At 44.8% G+C, this 16259-nt stretch overlaps 1 protein-coding gene across 2 annotated transcripts in view; it reads left to right on the top strand.

Moving 5' to 3' along the window:
* LOC122816397 (nodal modulator 1-like) overlaps window positions 1-16259 on the top strand; it is an 877949-nt gene that overhangs the window by 233306 nt on the left and 628384 nt on the right. For both annotated transcript variants that reach the window (XM_044089153.1, XM_044089155.1), the window contains exon 10: window positions 14318-14423. In XM_044089153.1, the coding sequence (XP_043945088.1) occupies window positions 14318-14423 (106 nt within the window). The remainder of the gene's footprint in view (window positions 1-14317; window positions 14424-16259) is intronic.

The raw sequence follows: 16259 nt of genomic DNA, 5'->3' as shown, positions 1-16259 counted from the left end.
TCCCCCTCCAATCAAGAAAACCCCGGATGTTCCACCCAGTCAAAGGGATTTTGCAGCTTCAGAAGTTTCAAAGCTGCTAGAAGAAGGAGCCATCCAACATGTCCCCTCAGACCAGATCGGATTAGGGACTTACTCAAGATACTTTTTGGTGCCGAAAAGGACAGGGGACCTGAGACCCATATTAGATCTCAGCCAATTTAACACCCACATGCAAAAGTCCAAGTTCCTAATGGTCACATTGCAGTCTATTCTCCCATTGTTGGGAAAAGAAGTGTGGATGTGCTCCATCGACCTCAAGGATGCTTACTACCACATCAAGATTGACAGGGCATCCAGAAGTCACCTACGCTTCCGGCTGGGAGCCAGTCATTTTCAGTTTCGAGCCCTGCCCTTTGGTCTCACCACAGTCCCCAGGGTGTTTACCAAATGCATGGCAGTGGTGACTGCTCACTTGAGACATCAGGGATTCCAAGTGTTTCCATATCTGGACGACTGGCTCCTTACTGCCACCACCAGGCATCTACTAATTCAGACCAGGGACGCTGCTATGAACCTATGTCAACAGCTGGGCATCACATTGAACTGGAAAAATCTGCCTTGTTGCCCTCACAGCGTGTCACTTTTATAGGCGCAGAACTAGACACCATCCTCATGCGGGCGTTTCTACCACAGGAAAGAATCAGAGTCCTACAACAACAAGTTCATGCCTTGCTTCCCCTGAGAAGAGCAAAGGCAAGATGGGTCCTCCAAGTATTGGGGACAGTGGCTGCGATGATTGTTAGTCCCTCTGGCAAGGTTACATTTGAGACTCCTTCAGTGGCTACTTTTTGCCCAGTGGTCTCTCCAACATCTTCCACTTTCTTACCCTATTCTACTCACGGACAGGTGCAAACAGGATTTCAGTTGGTGGCTTCGTACCGACAACCTGAATGCAGGAAAGCCCTTCGTTCCTGCACCCCCGATTGCCATGGTGACCACAGATGCTTCCCAGATGGGGTGGGGTGGGGGCATTATCTAGGCAGGACAGTCCAAGGCACGTGGCAAGGGCACGAGATGCATCTGCATATCAATTTCCTGGAGATGAGAGCAGTGCTACTAGCGTTGCAAGCACTTCAGAGCTTTCTTCCTCTCGGGACTATTGCAATCCACTCAGACAATATGTCAGTGGTGTGGTATCTGAACAAGCAGGGAGGAATCAAGTCCTATCCCTTTTGCAGAGAGGCCATGCGAGTGTGGCAGTGGGCAGTGTCTTCCCAACGTTTTCTGGTGGCAACGCACATTCCGGGGAAGTCCAATGTGATTGCAGACGGGCTAAGCAGAGCTATTCTAATGCCTTACGAGTGGTCCCTGAACTGTCAAGTTGCAGAATAGATCTTCCGCAGGTGGGGTCAGCCTTGCTGCAACCTCTTTGCCAGCCCCCTCAATGCCAAATGCAGCAGCTACTTCACGTTGATTCCCCCCTCAGGGGGAGTCACCCAGGGACGCTGTAGTCCACGATTGGCCCGCCGGTCTACTATATGCCTTCCCTCCGGTTCCCTTGCTGTCAAAGGTTATTCAGAAAGTGCAAGCCTTGGGAAGCTCCACACTGGCCTCGTCAAATTTGGTTCCCCTTTCTCCATCCCTATCTCATGGATGCTCCTTGAATTCTGGACCCACAACCAGACTTACTGACACACATGTCAGGGCAGCTCCATCACTGTCTTCGGACCCTCCGGTTGACAGCCTTGGCTATTCCACTTCAGTCATTAGTTAGGCTTCATCATTTCTCACCGGAGGTGGTTCATATTTTATCTTCCTCTAATAAGCCCTCCACCAGGAAGATTTACTACAGTAAATGGAAGAGGTTTTCAACCTGGGCTCATACCCAAAAGATTGACCCTTACACTGCTCCAATTTCATCTGTATTGGAGTTCTTGTCTATGGTCTTTAACCAGGGTTCAGTGGCCGCAACCATTAAAGTCCAATTGGCGGCGATTTCTACCTTTCATGTCGCAAACGAGTCTAGTCTGATGGCTCATAGACTCTGTAAGGCTTTTCTGAAGGGCACTCTGTTACTTCGTCCTCCGGTATCGGAACCTGTCATGCCTTGGGATTTAAACTTTGTTCTACAGGCTCTTACTTCATCCCCCTTTGAGCCTGAAGCCACTTGTGATTTAAAATTCTTAACTTGGAAGACTGTCTTTTTAGTAGCCATCACGTCAGCCAGACGCATTTCAGAGCTTCAGGCCTTATCAATCAAAACCCCCTTATTTGATTTTTCATAAGGACAGGGTTTTTCTCAGACACAACCCTTCCTTTCTTCCCAAAGTGGCGTCAATCAGTAACCTTAATCAATCTATTGAGTTGCCAGTGTTTTTTCCCCAGTTCTCAAACAAGGCAGAATTTAAATTTCATCAATTGGATGTACACAGATAATTAAGTTTTTATCTGCACAGAACCAAAGACCTCAGAAAATCTGATCAGTTGTTTGTTTCCTTTTCGGAAAACAGAATTGGGTCTCCTGTCTCCAAAGTCACTCTGTCCGGGTGGATCTCCAGTTGCATTTCTTTCATTTATTCCTCAGGGGCTAAAGATTTACCGTTCCCGGTGAAGGCTCACTCTACTCAGTCTGTATCTACATCTACAGCCTATCAGGCCAGATTGTCTATGGATGATATTTGTGCTGCGGCTACTTGGGCATCTCCTCACACCTTTGTTACTCATTACAAGTTAGATGTGGTATCTAGGGACAGGTCTTCCTTTGGTTCCACAGTGCTCAGGAGCATTTTCCACTGAGCCTCCCAGGATTTAGGTGCTAGGGATGCTGTCCCATGGGTAAGAATGCAGGCGAGATTGGGCTACATAACATCAAGAAGTTATGTACTCACCATAACGTTCAATGTATGTAGTCCATCTCATCTCACATTCTTACTTACCCCCCCTCCTTCCTCCTTCCTGGAGGATCTGGAGGTTAGGTCTGGTTTCAGAGCTCCCTTCATTCTTGGTTTGTTCCTCCTTTCCTTGGGTGTTGTTATGCATGGAGAATGAGTGCTGGTATTCGCAGCAAACTAGATCTGGAGATAAAGAGCAGTGCAGCATGGGATACCATCTTAGCCCAGCCAATAGAAAGACTTCAAGCTAGAAAAGTTTTGGCCGAGTCGGAGCAGACATTCGGCTCCAAACCCATGGGTAAGAATGTGAGGCGAGATGGACTACATACATTGAACGTTATGGTGAGTACATAACTTCTTGTTTTCTACATTTCCTGAAGCTCGGAAATGTTAAGAATCTCTTACCGGATTCCTCTCTCATTTCTCTTTCAGCTTTCAAGCTCACTAAACGTTTTTATTCTCTTAAAGTCTTGCCAACAAATAAATATAGCAGAGCCAATGATAGGTATGGGAAAAGGTGTATGCCTGTGCTACTTTGGCTTTTTAGAGCTATCAATTATCAGACACACAAGACTAGGTATGTGTTTTCATTTCTTTCTTTCTTAGCTGATATGCCTTATTCTGACAAGACCTCAGGTATTTCTTATTCTCAGGTAGCTAGGTATTCGAGCAAGTGCAGTTGTGATCTTGCTGATGATGCTGCTTCAAGGGAGACTGAATCAGGGTCAGTCATTGGAGGTTTTCCTGGGTTAGGATTCAATCCCTTCCCGATGATGCCAGAGCTAAATTAGGATACTCGGAGTATGTTTGGTTCTACAGCTGCAGACCTCTTTAAGATGTTGCATCCAAGAGCTTTAGCAGATTTTCCTTTCCCCTTATCCTAAGTACTAGAGGAGCTCTCCTTGCGAAGCAAGTCCTTCTGCGCATGGACATCAAATGTATTTGCATATAGACATCAAATGTAGCCCCTAAAGGGTGAAAGGTCCTCTAAAAGGATTTGTGCTGAGAAAACAAGTCTTCCTTTCCTGATAAACATTTTGTGTACTTTCCTCTTGGCCAAATTCCTCTGTCTCAGACTGTCTCTGTCCTTTCTCATTTGGCAGAGAATTACAACAGATAAGAGGGTTCTGTCTGTAACTTATAAGGGCGACAGAATTTTGTGGAAGTCCTTTCCTCCATTTTCACGTACTCCACAGCCTCCTCCTTGCCAGTTGCATCATTTTCCACAGCTGATTCTTAAGGTCTTTTGTCTGAGAGCACTATACCGTTCCTCATTGCCAGAAGGGCTAGAGTTTCTATTCCAAGATATTTCTAGCTCCCAGGAAGGAGTGTTCTTTGTGACTTATTTTATATATATTTTTTCTTAGCACTTCTCTGAAAGGTTCCTCTTTCAAAGCATTAACAATTGGAACTGTATTTCCAGTGCTTCTGCCTCAAGCCTTTCTGGTTTATCTAGATTTGAAGAATACTTAACTGCATATTCTTTTCAGGAAAGTTTTACAATTCTCTGTCTCTTCCACACATTATCAGTTCTCTGCTTTGCCATTTACCATATATCTAGCGACTGTCATAGCATTTTGCAGACTTGGTGGCGGTCATATTTTATCCTGTATGGACTGTCTTCTCATTCAAGCTCCTACTCGGCTGATTCTCTTGCAGGACTTGTGGTTTACAGTGCTCCTGCTTTGCAACACGGGCTTCACTCTAAATCTAAACAGTCAGTTCTGACGCCTTTTCAGGATCAGGTTTTCTTGGGCTTCAGAATTCAAACTCTTCCTATGACAGCTTTTCTGCCATTGTCGTCCTCTCTTTGATAGCTTTGTTTCAGCACCTTCTTCCTTTGTAAGAGATCTCCTAAGAGCCTCAGCGTTCATGGCATCTGCTGTCCCTTGGTTCCATTTATTAAACTGCATATGAGGATGGTTCCAGTGATATTTGAAGGCAATTTGACTACATCATTGCCAACTTTTGGACTTTCAAATTCCTCTCTTGCCTTCTCTAAGGAATGAATTTCTTTGTTGGATCAACCAAATATGTGTAAGTCCAGGTCTTCCTTTTCTGGATCTTCCTCCCAACTCTGAAGTTATAAACAGATGCTTCAGATGTAGCTTGGGGGAGCGCTGGGCAGGACTTATTCCATTTTCATCGGGGTTCAGAGACTTTGGTCTCCTCAGGACGTGACCAAACACATCACTGCCAAGGAAATTAAGGCTTTGAATTTGGCTGTACGGGTCCAGCATTATTTTTTTGGTCTCAAGGTTTCTCTCAATTTTTACGGACAACACCACTGTTATGTGGTATATAAACAAGTAATTATGGACAGCATCTTACTGCCTTCGCAGACCGTCTCTGGTAGTATGGGATTTTGTCATTTGACACCGGTTGATTCTTCAGACAGTATGTATTCCCTCAGAAAAGAATGTAGTGGCAGATGCTTTTAGCAGATCTAGGACAGATCCTCATGAGTGGATGTTGCACGGAGACATGTTCATTGACATTGTTCATCGATGGTGTACACCTCAGGTGCATCTGTTTGGCTCCCCACAGAACAAACAGCTTAGCAAGTTGTGTTCCAGAGCGCCAAGTCCTCTGACTTGGAGACTGGATGTCATGTTTTTCTCAGGAATAGGAAGTTCCTTTATGCATTTCCACCACTTCCTCTGTTGCCAAAGGTCTTTGGACAGGCCCGACATCTTGTTGATGACTCCCCTTTGGCCCAGACAGCATTGGGTTTCCCTTCTTTTACCTGGCCAGGGCACTCTTCATAAGTTGCCCCACAGTATAGAAGACCTTGCACAGCCAAAGGCGGTCTTATTCACCCTCATCTTCTCACCCTATAGTTGATAATTTGGGTGTTATGGTTTTGATTCCTTTCCAGCAGCAGTTTTCTGATGACATGCTTTGCGTTTTACAGGAGGCATGAAAAACCACTACTAGAAAATCTTATGCAGATAAATGAGAGATTTTCTGCTTGTCATAACAATGAACAAAACCCTCTTTCAGTGGGAATTCCTGCTGTTCTTTCCTATCTGTGTGAGTTGCTTAGTTCTGGTCTGACATATTCTTCTGTTAAAGATCAGTTGTCAGCCATCTCTGCCTGTCTGCCACTAGACCCACCAGTTTCTTCAGTATTTCAGGTCACACAGTTTCTAAAAGGTGCCCTTCATATTAGGCCTCCAAGAAAACACATTCCTCCTCCTCCTCTTTAGGACTTGAACTGTGCTCTTGACATGCTGACCTAACTGCCTTTTGAACCAGCAGCCTCTTAGACTTGGAAACTATGTTCCGGGAAAACTGTTGTGTTGGTGACTTCAGCAAAGAGAGTTTCCGAACTTCAAGCACTTATTGCTGTTCCACCTTTTTTCTAGTGTTCTACAGAGACAGGGTGTCTCGTAGAACCAGTCCTATAATCTGAAGTACTTTACTTAATTTGCTCTTCAACCTGTGGGTATTCGGATCCGAGACGGCAGCTTCACCAGCACCTGATCTGAGCTCCAAGCTCTTCCCCTTACCCATAATACCCCTCCATCTCCTTCCTTCCCTCAGATCTCGTTTGCTGCGACTTAGCCTAGCATTGTGGTCTTGGAGCTCCAGGTGTGGTGGGTGTCTATAAAGTATTTTTTTGGGTGAGTGAGTCTATTTTCTAATAGAGTTAGGTCAGGTTTTCCCATCTTTCCTCCCCTACATCGTTGTGCGTTGTATTTCATAGCAAAAAAAAAGTGTGTTGGTATAGTGTAGTAGTTACCTTTCTCGCCCTCCTCGTTTGTGTGTGCGCGTGGTTGTGTCGGGTAAAGACCTGTCATTTCTCTTTTCTAGCATGGCTAAACAGACCAAACCTATTTTTAGGAAGTGCACAGAGTGTGGCCACAAGCTGTCCTCAGCCGATGGCCACACACTGCGCGTTGTGTGCTTAGGGGCATCTCACCTGTCTACTGATTGCCTGATCTGTGCGGGCTTTAATCCTAGGGCTTTGAAAGGCCACAAGGCCAAACTTATTATGAAGGGGTACTTTCTGCTTCGGGGGTGGCTGTCCCTGTGACTACTTCAGTTACGGCTGTGACGGTCTCTACTCCCCCTTCATCCTCCTCCCAGGCCAGGAATCACTCTCCTGACAAGAGGCCTGTGGAAGGCAACCTTTCTAAACAGGACAGGGACAAGATGAGGAAGAGATCCCCGGACCAATTGGGTCCATCGGGTCATCCTCAAAAACTGCAGGTTATTACTAGGCCTAGCACTCCTCGGCTCCGGTCACCTAGATTTTCACCAGAGCAGGAGGAGCCTAGACCTTCATCTAGGGCTTCTGTGCACTGACATTCCAGGTCGGCGTCCGTGGCCTCATCATCGCGCTCCACCAAAAGCTTAAGTGAAGTGGAGATGGACAAAATGATGCGAAGATTCATTCGCACCCAGATCCAGATGGGAGTCTTGTCAGCCCTCTCTCCCTCTGGAGCGGGGAACTCACTTCCCTTTTTTACTCCTATAACTCCTTCTCCGATTCGACCTCCAGTATCGGATTTTTTGGATCTTAGAGGTCTCTGAGTCGGGGGGGGGGGGGTCGGCACTGATGGTACCTAAAACTTCTATGCCGGCCACTACCTTGAGCATGTCGGATCTGACTAGTTCGAACCCGAGCAGCTCTGAGCCGTAGTCTTGGCGTCTAATCTGAGCTGGGGTTTCCATTGGCTCCGACCGTGTCGAGTCATGGCCCTCCCCTCGGCATCTCAGCGCCTGCAGGCTCTGCTTAGATTCCTCCATTGTATCCGAGGAGAACTGCTTCCTTACTGTCCCAGGAGGCTCTCTCTCCTTCGGCATTCGATGTTGTGGAAAGGGTTCTCTCGAGTGGGTTGAGGCCCCTCACTATTTTCCCGGATTCTGCCCCGACTCCCTCGGTTCTGGAATCGAATTCAGCCATTTTGTCCATTCAGGGACAGCCTGTGCCTGATGTGCTCCAGGCAGTTTGCGAGTCCACTCCGGAGAGTCCCACTGAAGAGGCTCCTCGGAAATGGATATGCAAAAGGAGGCACCTGGACTCCTCCCCAGAGTCCCTCACTGAGGACACTGATTTGGAGGAAGGGGAAGACTCCCCCAGATCACCCCCCGACGATGTCTCCTTTGGAGACATCATGGAACTCCTGCACCAACGAGGGGGGTCCGCCCCCAAGCCTACCGCAGTGTTTCTGGAGGCCTTCGGCATGGGCCTGTCTACTTCCTGGGTGTAACCCCCCCCCCCCCTGCAGATACATTGGTAGACCTTATCACCATCCAGGCATGGAAGGAACCGGACACCGTGGAGCCAATTCCGAAATGCCCAGACAAGATCCTAAGTCCCCTTTGTATAGGCCTAGTTAGAACAAAGGGTCCCCTGTAGACACTGTGGTGGTAGCAGCTGCCACCAAGAAAGAACTAGCACAAGAAAGTTCTACGGTCCATCCCCCGCGACCAAGAATCCAGGATGATGGATTGCCTAGGGAAGCGGGTGTATGTTTCAGCCACCTTTTCCATAAGGGCGCTGAATTATTTGGCACACATCACCTGAATGCAGAGCGACCTTGTCAAAGAGCTAGCTGAGTCGTCTCTGGAGTCCATGTCGCTGGAGGATAAGCGCACTTTCTCTGTGCGGATGACTACTCTAAAAGCGGTATCTGACACATCCATGCACCTCCTTTCGCATGCCACCGCAGGAGCAGCAAGGACGGCTAGGTCTGGCATTGCCATGAGGCGGCACGCTTGGCTCAGGTTGTCAGTTCACTGAACCCTTTAAGGCGTCATTTGCGAATGCCCCTTAGGATGGTTCTTCCTTGTTCGGGAAGACCATTCGTGAGACGTTGATCCAGAATGAAAAGGATGGGAAGACACTGTCTGCTGTCAGGATCTGCTTCTCTGCCCCTCAAAGATCCTTCTCCAGGAATCAGTGAGGGCAAAAGATGATGTGTTTCCGGAAGTCTCAGTATTCCCGGGACACTCAGGACTCCTCTTCCCCCAGAGGCAGAGGGGGTTTTTGATGGATGCTGGCCTGGAGGCGGGGGTGGGGGGGGTCCGAGGAATGTGGGATTTTGAGAACCTTTCTTTGACAGACCCGTGCAGCAGCCCTGAGGAGTTTGCCTGACTGCTATGCTCTGAAGGCAGTCATGGGTCATCTTTCTTTGCACCTAACAGCATGGCAGTCCATGTCAACAGACAGTTGGGTGCTTCAGATCATATCCAGAGGCTGTTGCATCCCTTTTGTAGTATCTCCTCTTCCCCCAAAACACCTCCCAAACATACCACCCACGCAACGGGAGGTAGCAGCGCTCGATATAAACAAGCTGCTAAAGAAACAAGTTAAAATGCTCATCTAATAGCAGAAAAATATAAAAAACAAAATTGTGCATTTGGTGTTTTCTTTCATATTGGGTTAAAGATTAAACTAAAGGAAAGTAGTGTGTTGTATGAGTGAAGATGAAGGTGGATTGGGGTTACTAAATCCAGTTGTTCTGCTTCTTTAAACTTGTATAAAGTGTTAAAGCATGTAAAGGAAGAGAATGCGAGTTTAATAGCGAAAGTGTTTAAACGTATAAAAAATTCTGGAAGATGGAGAGAATATGTAAATAAAATTACAATTCATCAAGAAAAAATATTAACATTGAAAATAAAATGATATAGAGAAAAATAGAATATGGTAGAATATGATGATGAAACAATACTGTTTCTAAAGACAACCACAGAATATTCTGTAGCCGTCAACAATCTCCATGGCAACACTCAGGTCTTCTCTGAGTTACAGCACAATGGCACTAAATGTACCGAAACAGCTGATATTGCCAACATCCTGGCAGATAGGTTCAGTGCTAACTCACCCCCTAAATGGCCCATCTCTATACCGGAAGAATGCAAAGTTCCTGTAATCACGGCTGCACAGGTACAAAACACACTCTCCAAAGCCAAGAACACAGCATCCATGGGACCTGACAACATCCCAGGCTGGTTCTACATGAACTACAGAACGAACTGGCACCCCACCTAAGTACCATGTTCAGTCATAGCCTCACCTCAGGCTTTGTGCCCACTGAATGGCGCACAGCGACAATTATTCCACTCCACAAAGGGGAATCCACCACGGACCCCGGGAACTACCGCCCCATTAGCCTGACAAGCCAGGTCTGCAAGGCCATGGAACGTATCATCATGGAACTTGTAAACAAATACATTGGTAATCTCCAAACTCTGGGCCCCACCCAGTTTGGGTTTGTAAAAGGCAGATCATGTCTCCTAAACCTGATAGACTTCTTTGAAGCAGTCACCAAAGCTGTAGATGAGGGTAAGTCTATCTAGATTTCGCCAAGGCTTTCGACACTATCCCCCACTCTGGAGTTGTAGATAAACTCATTAAACTAGGTATAAATCCCTATGTCACAAGATGGGTTGCCAACTGGCTCACTGACAGAACTCACACTGTGAAAGCAGCAGACTCCAAATCCGACTTCAGACCAGTGACAAGTGGAGTACCACAGGGTTCAGTCCTGGTTCCTCTCCTGTTTGGTATCTATGTCTCTGAAGTACAGGCTAACACAGAAGTTCTTTAGCTAACGAAGTTCGCAGATGACTGCAAACTAGGAGCCATAATCAAAACTCCTAACAATGTGGACATCCTACAAAAGGGCCTCACTGAGACAGATGCCTGGTGTCAAAGCCATGGCCTCAAGCTCAATGCCAAAAAGTGCATTGTCATCCCTTTTGGTAAAAACTGTGTACCCATGAGCTACCACATAGGCGGTAGTCTACTTAACACCGAAAGTGTGATAAGAGATCTTGGGACACAGGTGGACAGTAGTCTCTCCTTTGATAATAACATCGCCACAGTAGTCAGGAAATCCTTCTATGTGGCACACCTCATCACAAAAGGTTTCTCATCCAGGAAAAAAAAGGTCATTGTTCCCCTCTACTCCTCACTCATTAGACCCATTATAGAGTACAACGCCCCTTTTGGTATGTACCTCACAAGACATCTACAACAACTGGAAAGGCTGCAGAAATACCTCTCAAAAAGGATTACCGGCCTCAAACAGATGCCCTATGCAGACCGTCTAAAAAAAACTTCAGCTTTACTCCATCGCATATCGCCTACTCAGAGGCGATCTCTGTCTAACATACAAAGCTATGTCAAAACCAGAGCTGTTGGACATGCTCCACTTAAAGAAATCCCAATCCCTCTGAGCTAAACGCTCTAGGGACCTAAAGCTTGTCACCACAATAAACAGAACATGCTGGAGGGATAGATTCCTGTTCCAGAGACTTCCCATACTCTGGAACAAACTACCTATCTGTATCAAACAAAGCTCCTCATTAGCACTCTTCAAGAAAAATCTTGATGATTGGATGGGAAATAGGAAATTCACCCCGGGGATCACTTCTGTGGCTCTGCTCAACAGGGGGCACAAGTAAATAATTTTCTTGGATGGCGAAAGCCAGGGTACCTAGGCTTATATAGGCCCTAGGGCCAGTAGCCTAGTACCTAGCTGTGAACCTATGAAACTCCATGGTAAGATTTACCAGAAGTGATTAAAGCCATTAAAGTATAGAAAAAGTGCTGTACCAAAATAATAGTGTGTCTGGATTTCCATTGGAGACTCGTAATTAAAAAGTTATCAGCAAAAGAGAATGTGCCATATAAAAAGAAGCTTGAAAGCGTTTGTTTATTATGTGGGCAGGAAGAGAGAACAGAGCATTTTTTTAAATATGAAAGAGGGATGAAACTCTGGAAAAGTGTGGAGTAAATGTTTTTGAGTATTTTAAAAACAAACAATACAGATATGATATGATTATGAACAGATATTATAACGAGAATAAGTGAGAAGGGTTGATAAAAATTACTTTTAGGTAATATGGCTTATTTGCACTTGATGCATATTTTGATAGATATATGACAATTGTTGTGGAAGAAGGATTGTGGGTCAGGTATGGAAGAATAACAATGGCAATGTTACAAGAAAAGTAACTAGTATAAAAAGAAAAACTGCAATATGTATGCATCTGCTTGTAAATATGTGCATTTTTTAAATATGTAAACGATTTTTGTTCTGATAGGTCCTATGGGACCTTTTACATCCAGCTGAGCTATGACCAACTCAAGTAGATGGTGCCTCAGTTTAATGTCTCCTCCAAAGTTTTTCTTTTCCTTCGATAGGAGTGCTCATGTATGCATTTATACCCTTTCCACTGGTATCCAGGGTACTTCTGAAGATTCAGAATTCCCCAAAGATTATTGTGGTGACTCCTGGCCCAGACAACAGTGGCTGTCTTCTTTTGGTATTGACCATTTGTAGTTACACAAGCTTTCTCACAGACTGCATTTGCTTACACAAGATTAGGATTGTTTGACGTATCCCAACCACAAACTACTTTAGCTGACTTCCTGGGTGATAGGGTCTTAATAATAAGGGAGATAGGATGCATCATTCCTTGTATGTCCACAGACAATTTGGGCACTATTTTGACAGAACAAAATCTTTCAGAATGTTTAATCAGTTCATGTGTTGTGAAGGTAAGAAGGGACAACCTTTGTCAAACTTGCCCATTTCCAAATGGTTGTCTCATGCTGCTACTTTCCACGACAACAAAACTAATCCAGGCAGCGTTAAGGCTCAATCTACTAGGGGCCCTGGCTTCATTTATGGCTTTTTGGAAACATTTTTACAATATAAGGATTCTAGCAGCAGCAGTGTGGTCCTCTGTGCTTACTTTTACAAAGCACTAAAAATGTGATTCCTTTTCCAGGTCCAGGACAGGCTTTACTAGTCCTATTCTTCAGAGGCTCCTGGACTCGTCTCCTTCCACCTCCTCGGTATCCAAACCTATGGTAATTTACCCATAACGTTTATGCTACTGCAGCAGTGATTGTTATAAAGGATGGCCATAGTGTAATTGTGTGAATAAACTTGCTGTAACAGTAGGTGGTTGAATGATCACTGCTGCAGTAACCACTCCCTCCTTTCCATTTGACTTGTTTTTGTGTGTGTTATATGCTAGAATGTAAATAGGTATTTCTCTTTTTCCGAGCAGTGTCCTTTTAGGGCTTAGCCTTCTTCTCTTAGTTGGCTTGAAAGCTCTGAAGGTATTTGCAACCAAGCCTGTCATTTTAGTCAGGTCAGCTCAAGCTAACAGTCTGGGTGTGTGAAGGGTGCCCTGAACCTTTGGCAGCTGGCCAGCTGTTGCATCCTGTGCAGGATATAACCCATATAGCTTAGACCACTGCAGTAGTGATGATTCAAACATCTTCAGTTATGGCAAGTTTACTTACATAGTTGAATATTCTGGGGAAACTAATAGTGAATCTCTCTGCACCATTACATGAAGTGGATCTAAAATTTCTATTTTTGGCAGCTTTTTTTGCTTTTGGCAGTAGCCTCTTCTGTAATTATTTGAGCTGCTTGTATAAGTGTTAGTTTTGCTAGTTCTGTTTTTCTATAAAACAAAGCCTTCATTAATACCAAAGGTAGTGTCTTAAAGAATCTGAGATCCAGTTTACTTTTTAAATTAAGAAGAAAAAGCAGGAAGGATCCTGCACTTTCAAGATGATGTACGTACAGTGAAGTCCGATAATTGCTTATAGCATATAGAAAGATCAGACGTGACATTACCTTAGGTAAACATGTCCCTCTCCACATGGCTTCAGCATTTTGTTTTATGTATATACAGACTTGGTAAATCAATTTACAGAGTGGTTGATGACTCTCTCCACTAGGTCAGTAACTGCCACTCAAACCTTTAGAAATCTGTCTCTTCAGGATTTTTGTGAGGAAATTTCATTTTTTGTCAGGCAGTTTAAATTAGGTGCACAATTCAGGGAAGGGAAAGGATTTTCAAGGGCAATTTTAAATGGGCCGTTTTGGACGTCTTTTTTACCACCCATATTTTTGAAAGGTGCTGCTTGGTATATTGCTCATTTTATTGTCATTAAATTCTGTACTGCTGTCTCTCTTGCTGTTGTAGTTATGTGAGATGTATTCATGAAAAACATACTGGACCAGTTAAGCAGCCCACCTTCCCACCCTCTGTGTATTCTGAGTGATATTTATGAAGTCATTTTTTGCTTTAAGCTGTATTACATTTATACAGTCCATACTCAGCGAGGGAAGGTTTTTACTTGGGCTTTTTTCCTAAAAAGTTAAGGATCCTTTCTTTGTAAAAGAGCTGAGCAAGACTAGATCTGCCTCTGCTTTTAGATGGCCTGGCATGTGACCAATACCCATGAAGCATTGTGATAGGAAGTAGGCTTAAGATGCAATGCAGGTACTGTTGGGAAGCTCATCTAAGCTTCAAATACTCATTTTGTCAGTGTTTACATTTTCTCAAAGATCTCTTAGTAAGCTGTACTTTGTCCTAACCCAAGCAGTACTATGTAAAAATGAACTGTACTTTACTCTTTATCAAGTTATAGAACTAAGGCAATGATTGCTTGATTTCTTCAGCCTGTTTTTCGCGTAATGGGTTTCTCTGTTACTGGGCGAGTTTTGAATGGAGTGGACGGAGAGGGAGTTCCTGACGCCACTGTTAACTTGAACAACCAGATTAAAGGTAGGTCACTTTGTACAACTGTTACACTTCCATGTTTACTAAGACTGCTGACATTTTCAAATTAAACTATAGCACCAGTGACAAGAGTGGGTGTCAGCTTCATATGTTTCTGTTGTCTGCTGTTACATTACAGAACTGCTTTGGACTCAGTGGGCCAGTAACTAATGAAACTTTATACTGCATCATAGTTTTCAGTGGAGCTGTCTGAGTTTATGCTGACAAGATTGGGGCAAATTTAATTTCTGGTTTAATGGTTTCACACCTTTTGTTTTCAGTCATTAGGAAGGGATGTAGAGAAGGCTGGCATCAGGACATAATGAAGGTTGCTTAGTGCTTTTAGAATGTTTTCTTGATTGTTTTAATTAAGCTAATAGGTGATAACATCATGTAGTATGTTCAATTACAGGTTTAGGTTATAGAAATACAGATCGGCAAGAAAAATTATGTATGACTTCACTGATGTTCATCGTGTTACACTGCTGCAGTCATTACACTTGGGTTATCCTGCCATTAGGCCGTCCTGCAGTCGGCCAGAGTTCCAAAGTCTTGGTCCGGTGTCGGTTGCTGTCGCTTCTTCCCTGACATCAGTGCGCCAGGGGTATATAAGATGCATCCGACGCCATTTTCTTCAGTCTTTCTTGCCGCGCGGTGCCCGAAGCAGAAGCAGTTCGCAAGTGCCGGTCGGCCAACTCCTGACATTTTCGAAGTCGAATTTCAGATCTGAAGTCTTCAATAAAGCTAAGTACCCCATTGGGGAAACTTTTTTCTTGCCTCATACCGATGTCAGAAAAAGTTAATAATTGTATTTCTTGTGGGAAGCAAATACCTCATAAGGACTTCCACTCTTACTGTATTCCATGCCTAGGCCCTGATCACGACGTCACTAGTTGTCGGATTTAACAAACGCACTATAAAAAAAACGTTTTGATTTTGCTTTACACTACTTTGGCCAAAGGTTCAATTATACTATGCCGTCGGATCAACCGATGACCGCAATTCCAAAAAAACACAAAGACAAAGATAAAGATGGGCATCTGAGGTCCAAAACTGACGATGAAACCTCTTCTAGGCCAGTCGCCGGTTCGCTGGTTCTCAGTGAGGTGCTTTCGCAGCCCCTGACACCCACTACCTCAGAGCCACAGGCCACCACCGACTCCCACGTGGAGACAACTAGGCCTCTGGAAACTCAAGGTATTGGGCCTACGGAAACTAACCCCTCAGATGGGTCCGGAGCCGCTGAGCAGGCATCGGCTTTTGAGGGTGTTTTCAGACCTTCACAACTTACCTTTAATGCAACAGCCAAGACAAAAGTACCATTAAAGACAAAGAAGCAAGTACAGCATTCTCCTGAACAGTCCTCCATGCCTAAGAAACAGATGCTTAAAATGGCCGAAGACCTCATTACTCTAATCAGGGGTTCCCATCCCCCTCCAGAGAAAAGGCCTAGGCAGGATACAGACTATGATTCCTCTGATCAGGTTTCCATTTCCTCTCATTCCTCTTCAGACCAGGGATACTCTCTGCCCCCCTATGAGGACTCTGATCCTGAAGAATCTATACCTTCAGCCTCTCCTCCTGAGGATTATTCTTTTGGGGAAACTTTGCATACCATGAGGGAGCACTTCCATTGGGAAAGTCAGGATTATTCAGAATTCAAGAAAAGGCTCAGGGATTTCCTTTTATTGCCTCAGCACAGGCCCCTGGCTATTCCGCCTGTGCTAGATATTGTGGATGATGTGTTCTCTGAATTCAGCTTATGTCCTGATTCTTTGCCCCCTGCACCAGCCACGCCAGATAGGTATTAGAGTCCCTGACTCTCACAAGTTTCTTTATAAA

Source organism: Protopterus annectens, chromosome 12.part0 (genome assembly GCF_019279795.1).
Source record: "Protopterus annectens isolate FY-2018-M chromosome 12.part0, PAN1.0, whole genome shotgun sequence".
NCBI classification, from domain to species: domain Eukaryota; kingdom Metazoa; phylum Chordata; order Ceratodontiformes; family Protopteridae; genus Protopterus; species Protopterus annectens.
Note: the sequence above shows the minus strand (reverse complement) of the source record. Positions and strands in the feature narration are given on the sequence as shown.